Source organism: Echinococcus granulosus (assembly GCF_000524195.1).
Source record: "Echinococcus granulosus chromosome Unknown EG_S00070, whole genome shotgun sequence".
NCBI classification, from domain to species: Eukaryota; Metazoa; Platyhelminthes; class Cestoda; order Cyclophyllidea; family Taeniidae; genus Echinococcus; species Echinococcus granulosus.
In genome coordinates, this window is record NW_020170450.1 from 86,204 (window position 1) to 98,797 (window position 12,594).

The following is a 12,594-nucleotide window of genomic DNA, read 5'->3' on the forward strand; positions in this document are numbered from 1 at the left end:
GCAGGAAAAGCACACTTTCCTAATCTAAAGTCATGCGACCGCGACAGCTTTTTGATATTTATTTACCTGTATTCGGGCATTACTACCTCACCAGAAAGACATTTAAGAGTCTACCTGCGTAATCACCTCCTGTAGTGCCCAGTGTCAGTGCGGCCAGCATCAACGATCCATGCGCCAATTTAGCGGGGATCAAATTCCACGACGGTGACGGTGGTGTGGGCTGTTGTTGCTGTGGTTCCATTGGAATTAAATCCTCTTGTCCTCCAAAGCTGTTTACACTCTGTGTCCTTGAGACGGGACTCAGGCCGCTTTCAGGGGTGTCATTGGGCGGCGGAGAGCCATGACCTTTGGAGGAATATTTTAATCCATATTAGCAAGGCGATTGTTTAAAAGTAAGTGGAGTGATCGAAGAATGATCCAATCCCACTTACCGCTTTCGTCTTGACTTAAGTCGGAACCCATTTCTTCGATGAGGGCGCAACCCTGTAGAGGAATTTTACCGTTCTTCTACGAAAAAGAAAGGAAAAAAGCTGAGATAAGGGTTCTCTCTTTCATAACTTTATGCAAGTGGCCTTTATGAGCTCTTCTTTTTAATTCATTCACTATGTAGAATTGACTGTTATCAGAAACCAGTAAATGTAGTCTTTTATAAGTGGAACAGAGGTGTTTGCCACCCAATTGGTACTTTGCCTCTTCGGGTCATTACGCTGTCATGTGATGCCGGTGTGAACGAGCCTACTTACTTCAAAACCCAATTTCACCCCGTCACAAAGCAGTGCAAGTCTCCAAGAAACTTTGTCTAGCAAAAGTTGAAAATAAGGGCAACAGGATGACAGAGCAATAGAGAAGTACGTTAGTGGCTGGAATAGTTAAAGCGTGGAGCTTAAAGACCAACTAGTCCTTCAAAGCGTTTTGGCTAAGGATTGAAGCAATTAATTCCAGCCCATGCAAACTGCACTTCTCTCCTTCCCCTTTGTTTATCAACTGTCTGTCCTTTTTTGCCTAAAAGGTCGCCAACTCTCCAGAAAGGTGATAACCATAATTTGGCCGGTTATTTGGGGGCGAGAATCGGGGTGAGGTAGGAAGACCTCAAACACGTGCGCAAGTTTTGCAGACTGAGACAAGGGATCGTGCACCGTCCTGCCAAAATAGGACTGACTGACTAGAGGTGGTTGTTTCTAAGGAAACTTCCCTTGCAAACTTTTAAGTGGTATCGGATTGAGTTGAGTTGGCTGATCTAGTTTCTTAGCTTCTCTGCCTTCTTTTCCGTTGATATAAATGCAAAAGATCTTATTCAAAGGATTACTTACAACAATCCTCACTGACAATTCCTTGTGGTGCCATAACTTGGGATCTAACGTTTCACTGGCAACAAGAAATTCTCGGAAATCTAAATAGATGAGTCTTTCTCCCACCCCATCCTCCCTTCTAGACCCTACGTTACTTCCTCAATAAACTTAAGCCACTTTGGAACTGAGCAACATATATTCTGCATTGCTATAAGGTCTTAATCGAAATTGCCTGATTCAACCGACAATTTGGACTACTCGTGAACCAAAAATGATGGCTAGAGTGGCCCAAGCACACTACAAATGGAACGATTAACAACCGCCCTTTGCAATCCATGCAATTAAATAACCATACAATATTAATGCTCGGATCTTCTTATCTGCTTAAAAATCACTGTAACGAGTTGGCGCCAAGACCACACGAATACCTTACCGTCATCAGGAGTTAGAATACATTGGAGAGACCTTGCTGATACAGAAATGGCCTCCAATTCTTGTGCAACAAAATGTGAGAGATCAAAAAATTCTTACATTAGAAAATTAAGCCTTGATTTTTAAAGATAAAATTTAGCAAGTAACAAAATTTGCTTGATTATTTGCAAAGAACTTCATAAAATGTACGTATTTTTAAAAAGGTAGTAAACCAGGAAAATTTCCTTTTAAATAAACCATTTGTAGAAAAATTTGCAAACAAAGCCTTGCTAAATTTGAAACAAATTTGATAAGATGCACTTTTTAACTTCAGGATACAAAGCTGACCAGTCGAAGTCATTTGCTACTCAATTTGTTTTAAGTAGATGTAATCGCGAGTCCCCTGGGAAACTAACATACCAAAAACTAGTCAAATTAAACAATTTTTGCGCACTAAAGCGTGCTAAATTACGAGAAAAATTATTTTAAGTCTATTATCTGACCGGTTGTTCACCTTGGCCAACTTGAGTCTCCCAGAATTAGTCCTCGTGGCGATAAGAAGATGATTTGTGAAGAGAAAAACCTGCCTCAACCGCTCCTTCTTTTCACATGATGAGGAACTGAGCTGAGTGATTCGGGAGCAAGGATAGGTTGCCTTATTCATTGTTACCTGCGCTAGAGTTCCTGAAGCGAACCAGTAAAATACAAATTACATGAAGAAGATACTCTACCATGATCTGCTCATGCCACTTTATAATTACGTTGCAAAGCATGCATCTTCGTATTTGGGACCAAGTCAGGTGTTAAATACATGTAGCGCGCACTCTGAATGCACCACAATGGCAAGTTGACACTCTTACCTTTAAGGAGTCGGCGTTATAATCTGACTAAGAGCAGAACTGTTTGAAAATACATACTTTACCTACTTTGGCCAAAATTCCGGTCTCTATTGTGAATGCGTGCAACGTGGTGCATTCTCTACTTTCTTCTTATTACATGCTGTTTGAAAGACGAAATATTCACGGGAATATTTATAATCCCCGAAAAACATTATTCAAGTGAAGATTTTGGAATTTGAATTTGCACATTTTCGAGAACACTCCCCTATTTGCGATCTCTTCGAAAGGTCTCAATGGCCCATACGACATGGAGACTAGCGCCATATGTGCTTGGCATACCCTACCATAATAAAGTGAGAAAAGCGGCCACTGACAAGCATAGCAGACGCAACCGTGGATCACGACACCCAGTTGACCATAGATTGTCCGCATTAAAGACCTCACTCTCCCCAAGTCCTACTGACCAAGTACGCCATCGAGACCTCGAAACCGTCTATGCGCATATAATCAAGCAGCAGTGTACAAAAATCACATTTAGATAGTCAAAAGCTAGCAAACAATTTCCCCCTTTTATGATAACGAGGTGCAATATTAAGTTGCATTTTCCTGTTTTTAAAGTGACTTATAGGGAAAAAGATATATCCAAAACTGCCTGATAAACACAAGTACTATCATCGGGTAGTGCAATTGTATAATAACCGAGGCTTTAAAGATTAAAAATCAATTTTTTTCATGAAACAAAGAAAGAAAATGTGTCTCTTTTTTCTTCCAGAGATCGTTTGTGATAACAAAAAACTCCTGTCTCAGCCGTATGTCACGTGTAGGCCTACCCTGTCTCACAAAAACCTGATTTGCATCGAGAAGGATATCGCACCCATCAGAGATCATACGTTCAATCGCGAGGTTCTTGCGAATATTCTCCGTTTCACTGACCTCATCATGAATTACCTTCAAAAGAAAATTAATTGAAATGAGGATGCTTCCAGAATTAAACTTTAAAGTGGTAAACCTACTTGAGAGAGGGTCTCCAATTTTCTCTTCGCATACTCCAAATTCGTTCTATCGACGTGTTCATGAGGTGTGTGGGCAAGGATTTCGTGCAACGTGACAAGGTACCGCGGAATCTGTATAATGGATAAAATAGTGGGAAATACGTGCTACTAACTTCATTAAGTAGGCCGTTTTGTTTCAAAATTGACTCATCTGACATTTTTTAATATAATTTGCTGTATGCAAAAGTTTAGTAGAAAATCAAATATTGTTTAACATTAATGACTATATTTTTTTAATAAAAGTCGACAGAAGCATCTACCCACCCATGAAACCTTTTTTTACTCTTTACACACTGATGAAGATGATTTTGTGTTCATGGTGAAGGCAAACGATTTTCTCCTCCTTGATTCAGTGTACGAACTAATTTTGCGGTGGTCTTTACCACTGACTGACTATTACTACACTAAATCATAATGATAGGCTTTACGGGAAAGAAGTCAGTTACCCTGACTTGACATGTCCAAATGCCGAGCGACACCTTAAGGCAGGATACCTTTATAAAAACACGAAAAAATTCAGTTTGCCACAGGGACTTATTTTCACTGATTAACATGATCCTTCTGTCTCACTTGCACTCTCCTACTAAAATGGGTTCTTTGTGTCCACCAAAATGGCCTAGACAGCCACATCGGTAGCGTTGGTGGGTAAGCCTGACCTATAAATCACGCCACCCAAATCGCCTTGGCCGATTATCGAGCCTCGGATCCCTTTGGGGATGGCTGAGTCTCTGAGGACTTGCAGAAAGCGGGTTTTATGTTTGACAGTTTGAATAATCTTCCTTTTAGAGAAACTGATCAATAGACGTGGCAACAGTGAAAGTAAGGAACTTAAAATAACATCCATCGTTATGCTGTCTACAACGCTTACGTAAAAATAAGCGATTTGGGTGATTTGATGATACCTATCCCATGTGTTCGGCGGCCAAATGAGCCCCATGATGATAGCCGAGCAGCCACAAAGTGGAATAAACTGGTATGGAGGAACTGACATACAATATAAATTTATGAGATGTAGGTAGATTTGCGGTTCATAATGTGATCAAGCTTTTTGATAAATGTTAATTGGAGTAATGACTGGTGCATGAAGTGGGCTCGTTTAAGAGCAGCCCTCGGAACCCAAGTGGTAAGGCGATGTTTTCATATTGAAGTTCAATAATAAAGAGATACACAAATAAGTATCTGAAAAATTAGATTATTTTTTATTTTCTCAAATTACTTTGCGACTAGTTTGCGATAGCATTAACAGCATCTTGATTAAGCACAGTGTCAGAGATGACAATCATCGGAAAGTTCAGGCCGTTTAAAGAGCCAAATTTTGAAAAGTCATTAGTCTTAGCTTACTCCTATTATGTTAAATAAAAACTAGTATTTGCTCCCCAAATATCTAAAAATTTAGCTGATAGAATTTTAGACAGCTCAGCCAAAAGAGGACAAGCTACTGATACCCTAATTAAGTAGACAATACCAGCGTACCTGATACATAGGAGTGGTGAGGAAGGATTCAATCGATCTTCCCTCGCATTGCGATTTCTCCTCGCATCTCTTCAACGCCCGGGTGAACTCCTCCTTCAATTTATACTCGGCCAGGACTTGAAGAGAATAGTGATGATTGCGCACGTATTCCTGATAGACGCCCAGCATTGGCAGCAACATATCAAAGAGATCGCCTGTGGATTAAATGATCAAAAGAGGATGTCACTGACAAGTTGCTATTAGTGGAGGGTGATAGAGTTTTATTTAAACAGTTAAAGCAGTCGATCCAAAAAAATTAGGGGCCGTAAACCGCTGGACAGATAAACCGTCTCTGCATCTATTGCCGTTATTACTCCCTGTTAAATGTTACCATGTGCAAACATAACCACAGATGTTGTATAAGTGCACCCTTTTGACTTCCAGACTCCGTGAGGCACAGCCTTTTTTAATTATTTTTATTGTTTCCCATAAATTGTAAAAGAGAGCGCAGCAGACAGCCGGAAATTATGTGACTGCTGAGGAGTGCGCAACACTTCAAAATTCTGCCCACTAAGTGGACGACTCAACTGTACCGAGAATGCGCGATTCAGAGCTAATGAAATGGTGTCAGAGGGACGACTTTTATTTAGCACCGACGATATATCCCCTCCGCCACGTATGGACTTTCTTCGCTACTTTAGCGCCAAAAATCCACCGCTTTGTTCAGCAGTTCAAAATTTTTTCTTTTCAAAAATGCAAACAAGGCAAAATTTTGTGCTCAAACAAAAACATAAATCATTTTCTCAAATTTGTTTGTTAATTACTCATTAATCGTCGGAAAGCAAACAACTAAATGAGTCGCCTCAATGAAGGAGGTCAAATTAAGAAACGTTTTAAGTATATTCCTTTTCAATGTGGTTTTAGGATGTAGACGTTTCATTAACCCAAAATTGGTCCTGACCCAAGTTTTGTCCGGAAAAATTAAAATCTAAGGGCGAAGTTTTAAAGCGACACAAATTTCCTGGATAATTAATTTGTCAAGAGGAGTGCCATCGTGGTTAGGGATAAGACCCCGACATTTTTAGTGCACCAAAAGCAAAAAATTAAACCTGATCCCAGCCACATCTTTTTATGCCACTTAGCCTACACAACAGACCGCCTTCCTGTCTGGTGTAAGTAGATGACTTAGACCTTGGAGGAAAGGCGGAGGATGAAGCGGAGGCTGAAGGGATGCCTCCCTAAGTCCCATTCTCGGGGGTGCATCTACTCACGAATAAAAGGACAGAAAAGGTTAATACAAAGAGGTCATTTCACATTATGACTCAGCGGACGGATGGTGAAGGCCAACAAATTGTTGGAGCGTCTGTTGTTAATGCACATGGAGCCAATTGGTGTAAGAATTTTTTAGGTTGACGTAGTCACAAACTTATGCCTTTCATTATCGCTCTTGCTGGGAAAAAAGAAAAGTTTTCACTTCCCTTGTTAATGTCCCTTTGCTTCAATTTATGTCGACGCCTAATTTTTCATGATGGAGCCGTCTCCTACACGTGACGCCGCCTTAGTGGAGTGATTTGTGTGTTGACACCCCATCAACAATGTACCCCAAGTCGGCCAAACACCTGACCATATTTGGTCCACCACACCTGTCTGTGAGTCAGCAGTTTTCAGGCGAGTTTCACCCACCACTTTGGTGGCCTTGACCTTACCTACTTTCACTTTGCAACCCCAGATCCGTTTCATTGTGCCCACATATGAAGGGTCATGATCGCACCAGTAACTAGCACATCTTACATGTTCTGACGTTCTGACAAAAGTCCAAGAGAAAGCAGGATAAGGCCGAGTCATATTTCTTGATTAAAAAGAAACCAAAAGTCGTGGGAAGAGATAACTTTCCTTAAGAACGTGGAACACACTGCCTCCAACTGCAGTGACACATGTCGACTTAGGTCTGTCACATGTCAGTAAAATGCCCCCTGCTCAAGATTAAAATTTTGAGTTTCTCCAAACAAACAATTACAACTGGATTTGTCTAAATAAAATAAAGAAACTACTACAAAATGAAGTAGATTAGTAAATGTGAGAGGTATACCCACTAGTCGTGGACTACACCTAGCGGATGAAGTGACAAGGACGTCAAATTATTCCCCTGAGAATTTAAACTCATTAAAATGTTGCTGCATAAATAGGCTACACAAAAAAGACACCTCTTGTTAACAATCCAATCCCCAGGCAAGGTCAACCGCAGTTTAAGCCTCAAAGGGCCAGGTTGGAACTCAGGAGGCCAAACAGATGTTTTTTATATGATTATCCACTTTTGTTTTGCGATAGACCTGTCCAAAAATTGTGAATTATTAGTTAAAACTGTGTAAAACTGCGCTGTTTAGTCAATAACCCCGAAGACTTGGTCGGTTATGGGGGAAATGTAACCATGAAAAAATACTGCTCATTTTTTAAGCGACCAAGTAGGAAGCATGCACTTCGGAGACTCCAAATTTTCTCCATAAAATAATAAGATTTTCTGGGTCTCTAGTGATCTACGGTTTTAGGAAAGCATATTTTAATTTATTTTTTCTGGGATTATGGTGATAAATAGCCTGAAATTTACGGGCACACCACTCTAAAATGAACACGAACGTGCAAGCCCATTAAGCCCTCCACCTTAGTGACACCATTTTGGCGAAATCTTATTTCACTTGTCAGATTTCTTAATGTTATTCCATGAATTGTATTCAATGACAAGAGATTTCACTCCTTCCATTTGTCAATTCTTTGAAAATTTGCCCTTTAAATGCACACGATGCGTACATTTGTAGTACTTTAATCAGGATGACTTTTTGTAAAATGCCCAAAAATAAAGTTTTATTGAACTGGTAAAAAAATCAGCCATTAAAAATATCCACTCCTGTGACGCCATAAGCTGTTCGACAATTGACAGTGTGCCAAAAGGCTCGCATTCTTGATCCGTCAGCTACCCTCTTCAAGGTCAAAGGGCTAAGGACCGCTGTTCGAAGTTTTTGTCCCCATACATTTGGGTAGGCAATCAACAATCAGAGAGAAGAGACTAATGTGATGCCCTGGAATGAGGTAGAGTTGATGACGTGGTACAACAAATCTCCTTATCACGGTCCCCTCCGACACGAAAGTGGACAAATAAAATCTCCCATTATCACATTTTCTTTTTAGCAAGTGAAGCAATACGAAAATCCGCTCTTTAAGCCCTTTACAATCGATCAGGCCTCTGGCAATGACCGGGTGTTTTTTTATCGAGCAATGAGTAGAAATTCATACTGAGTTAGAGTAGCATTACCTCGTCCTCCATCTGCGTCACATATATGTGACACCAATATTTCCTAATCCGAGGCCAAAATCTCAAAGGTAAGTGTTTTTTCCTCATTGACGTATGGTAAAGCGTGTGCTCCAGTTGGAACGGATGAGTGAGTGAAAGGTCTGGACCCTCACGTTAAGGTGTCAGATGAAGTGGGTGGATAAAATTTAGGGTTTCTCCACTTGTCACGTTCTAACTCCTGTTAGCTAGGATAGGAGAAGGGTAAGAGGGCAGAACAAGACAAAGTGGAGTAGTTTAATGACTTGTTTCCAGAAAGGCATCGCCGAAAGATTGATGTGTTATGCTTAAGTTAACCCCCTTCTGCATTACCACTGTTTAACTCAGACTGTGAATGACGTGATAGGAATGACTTTATGGCACAACAAACTGTGAGGGAGAAAATAACTCATTCATACTCCTATCAGATAGGAAGGTTGCGGTGGAAAGTTAGTAACTGAATTTCAAGTAGGTCAACAGGTGAAATGAGCCTTCAAGAACTCCCAATTCGCTTCACACTTCCTGGTGCTATCCTGTGAATCGTTTGCAGACTAACCGGTGAGGTCAGACTGTCCTTCCATTCAAATGCTCTTTCAGTAAACGACCCAAACTTTGCGCATCCATAACTGCCACACCCGTCCTCACTCCGCACTTCCAGGTCACGCAGTGTGTGATTGTCTGGTGGGATGGGGACGAAATTGTCCAATTGTTACGATCCAAATCGAAAGCGGGGAAAAAAATCCTGTTCTAGAACACCCAGCCCTAGCCAATCAATTAGAAGGATGTCATACTTTGACAAGACAACACAGGTCTCAGGAACTGAGGTGCTTGTCACCTTTCTTGATATATAACAGATACAAAATACAAATGAGACAGAAAATGGGTGGGTCTAGGACTGGACCCGATTATTAACCTCCAGAAAATCGCAGAAATTCTACTCTTGTGCCTCTTTCTTTTCAACGGAATTTCATGCACTGTTCAGGCGACTTACTTACTACTTGGAGCAACTAATCCACTTCCAGGAACCGACGAAGCCTTTTTCGTTGCTCCAATAGGTCACACAGCATTCCTCCTTCCTCCACTTTTTGCTGCTAGGGAAGTCCGTGCCTTTTGGTGTAAAAAGGCGACTTCCTGCAGGTCTCATTTTGGATTTGCTCTGTGGTGAGGGAGGAAATTCGGCGAACAAATACAAAGCCTGTTTAAGTCTTCGTTTACTTCCTCCTCTTCAGCGTGGCAATGCAGATTTGATTGGAATAAAATGTCAGCGGATTTGTGCACTTAAAGGGAGCCATTTTACTTAGACCTTTGGGAAAATATCCTCAAGATCTACTGCATCACGAGAAGATTTACCCAAAGCCAAGATGACATAACTTTCTTCCTAGAATTTGGTACTACCAGCTTACATTTATTTGCACAATCTACTTAGAAGGCACCTTTAATTTCGTCAGCCGTTTCTTTTGAGTTGACAAAAAAGGAACGCCAAAGTCGCTGCGTCTCACCTGTCTCCTCAACCTCGGGGCGTTTTATAAAAATTATTCAAGGTGTTCAAATCGCCTAGAGGAATGACAATAAAAATTATTTATTGAATGGCATATAACAAGTATTTGTAGTCGATGCTGTAGCGCCTTAAATCTTCCCCGAAATCGTAGCAAGTGGTAAGAGGGCACATACTACTCACTAATGTATAGTAGAGTTCGGGTTAGTAACAGCCTAACAGCCATTCCACAGTTAATCACGCAGACAAACTGCCTGGTTACTAAAAACGTGGACGGAATCAACACCGTTTGGTAAACCCTATATTCGACTGGATGAGACAAATAAAATAACAACACTCTCACTTGGAAGAAATAATTTCTGTTAATAGTGTCTGTGTGACTATATGATATTGAAATTTAATGTTCTTTTAGCCATTCAGGCTGTTTATTTCCTGCACGTTGTACGCTCGCCTAAAATAATGGCTTCCTCCCATGGCTACGGCGCATTGGAGAACCCTCCACGCCGGAAGGGGGGCACCTTTGACACAGGGAATTGCCTCATTACAACTTTTGCAAGTCGAAACTCCACAAACAGTTTGGGGCAAAATTACTCTTTAATCTCTGGAAAAGTAATAAGACCGCTCATCAACGGTTTAACGCATCCATAAGGAGTTTATTTGTCCGACAATGCTTAGGTGGTAACCGACACCAGACGCTTTATAAAATTTTGTGCAATCACAAGTAATTGAAATAAGGTGGGGAGGAAGTTTTGCAAAAAAATGGCATAAAGATATGACCTACCCAATTTGAGAGTTGGCCAGTTCTCCATTTTTCGCCTCAATCCTTGTACGAAAATTTGGTGCAAAAACATTAGCGTTTCCCTAAAAAAAGAAGAAAGAAAATAAAAGATCAATCAAAAGCCAAAACTTTAAAATAATGTACTTGCAGTGGAAAAAAATAAAATTTTATCTAAAGAGCTATAATGACTACGAGCTCTTAATTTTTTACCTTTTTTATCCAAAATTTGATGAAAAGTTTTGTCATATGCGCTCCCACCGGAGTGGAACAGTACAAATAAGCCGAAGTTCCACATCCCTTAGAGGTATCTAGTTTCTCCCCTTTTACAAAAGAAAAGCACAAAAATCAAAACATGAGACAATAAGGGGATTCTTTTTTTATGAAAAGAAGAAGAGGACTTGATTTGAATAGCAATTGTTGTGGACCTTTTCACACGGGGTTCACACATTTGGACATAGCATTTTCATCAGGTAGAATTATAACATAAAGAGGAGAAACGACTTATAAAAAGGCATTCTAAAGGGCTGAGATTGCGTTTTTCTTATAACTTTAAGACAATTAATTGTTCAGCTACACAAACAGTTGCATGGGATATTTTGGTGACCTAAAAGAGGCTGCAATGATACCAAAAATGTGTTGCTAAACTGCCTCACAGTCAAACCCTTCAAAAAAGTACCAAATGTGTAAAATAATGCTCTAAAACTAGTCGAAAAGCTGTTTCCTCCATCCATGTTCAACAATAATGCATGAATTTATTTCCTAGTATGGTATGTTGGTTATTTTGTTAACTCTCAGTTTTAGTAAAGGATCGACTAGATGCTCCGTCATTAAACCTTCGCCGGATGGGCTGGCCCCCTAGCCATGCCGCCAGCGCTATGACCCACTGGAGGTCTCGAGGAGGAGGACATCTATCCGTACTTTAACCGCTGGATGGTTATCATTAGCGGGAAGAAAGAAGTACATATGAAGCGGATGGGAGGATCGAGGGCGGCCCTAAGGGAAGGACTGAAAATGACGTCTATCTTCAGTAACTACCTAGTCCCGTATTTTGTAGGATAGTTACAAACAAAAGAAGCAGATCTGCCTAACTTACCTGGGTAGAGACATCAAATATGCAAACACACGATGCCTCCTTAACTTCCCTACTAGCTGGACAGAATCTGACCAGGCAGATACAGCTGGGCAGCTCCAAAGTGATAACAGCGTGGCAAGAAGGGACAGACGCGAAACCCTATCCCTACGAAACCTTGTTCGAGCCCGTTCTTTGTTACATGACCGCCTTGAGGCCAATATTCCCACGACTCGCTATGGATACGCGCGATGGCCAGCACGTTCCAATTCAAGTACAGGACGGAACTCCAGATCCGGTGGAATTGCAAGGTGCAATCAGTGACTTTGCGGTCAAGTATCTCCTCAAATGCATTAAAATTCGGTAACTAGCGCGGTTAGCTTACGAGCGTTTTTCTTTGAGTGATGGCTGACGGGAAAGACTGATCAAAGGGAGCGCTGAGGGCGACGCTCGAAAGAGGAGAGGGAGTAGGTAATACGTTTGAGGTTTATTTATTTCCCGGTTTTAGTAAAGGGGGCCACTTTGGGTCCCCAGGATTTTACCATCTCCGAGTGAGCTGTGCCATGGGCCAAGCCAGTAGCCCTAGTCCTGCTATCAGCGGAATATACACCTATACATATTTTTGGATAAACACTCCCCTTGGATGCAATATCTCCTTGTCTTTGGAGGAGTCACAGTGCGCCACGCTAGTCCCCACGCATAGGCTGACGCCCATGCAGCCCAGTCCAGGCTACAACATTACCATTTTGTCGACTTCAAATAAAGTCAGAAGTCTAGTTAATTCTGAGGCCTTAAATAAGAGTTAATGTGCAAACAAAAGATGCTTGTATTTTAACAAACAAGATGATATTTGTTTGTGGGGTAGGTCAAACTGCGTGAGGTTCTAA

General features: G+C 41.0%; 1 protein-coding gene across 1 annotated transcript in view; it reads right to left on the minus strand. All coding sequences in view use genetic code 11, as the record gives it.

Annotated features, from left to right (window-relative positions):
• Positions 1-12,594, minus strand: part of EGR_07109 (Ras-specific guanine nucleotide-releasing factor) — a gene marked incomplete at both ends in the record, with an annotated part of 45,656 nt that overhangs the window by 21,597 nt on the left and 11,465 nt on the right. Inside the window, 8 exons of the mRNA XM_024496358.1 lie at positions 115-345; positions 432-507; positions 2,215-2,384; positions 3,370-3,487; positions 3,553-3,663; positions 5,065-5,258; positions 11,523-11,631; positions 11,732-11,798. Coding sequence (XP_024349199.1) covers positions 115-345; positions 432-507; positions 2,215-2,384; positions 3,370-3,487; positions 3,553-3,663; positions 5,065-5,258; positions 11,523-11,631; positions 11,732-11,798 — 1,076 coding nt within the window. The remainder of the gene's footprint in view (positions 1-114; positions 346-431; positions 508-2,214; positions 2,385-3,369; positions 3,488-3,552; positions 3,664-5,064; positions 5,259-11,522; positions 11,632-11,731; positions 11,799-12,594) is intronic.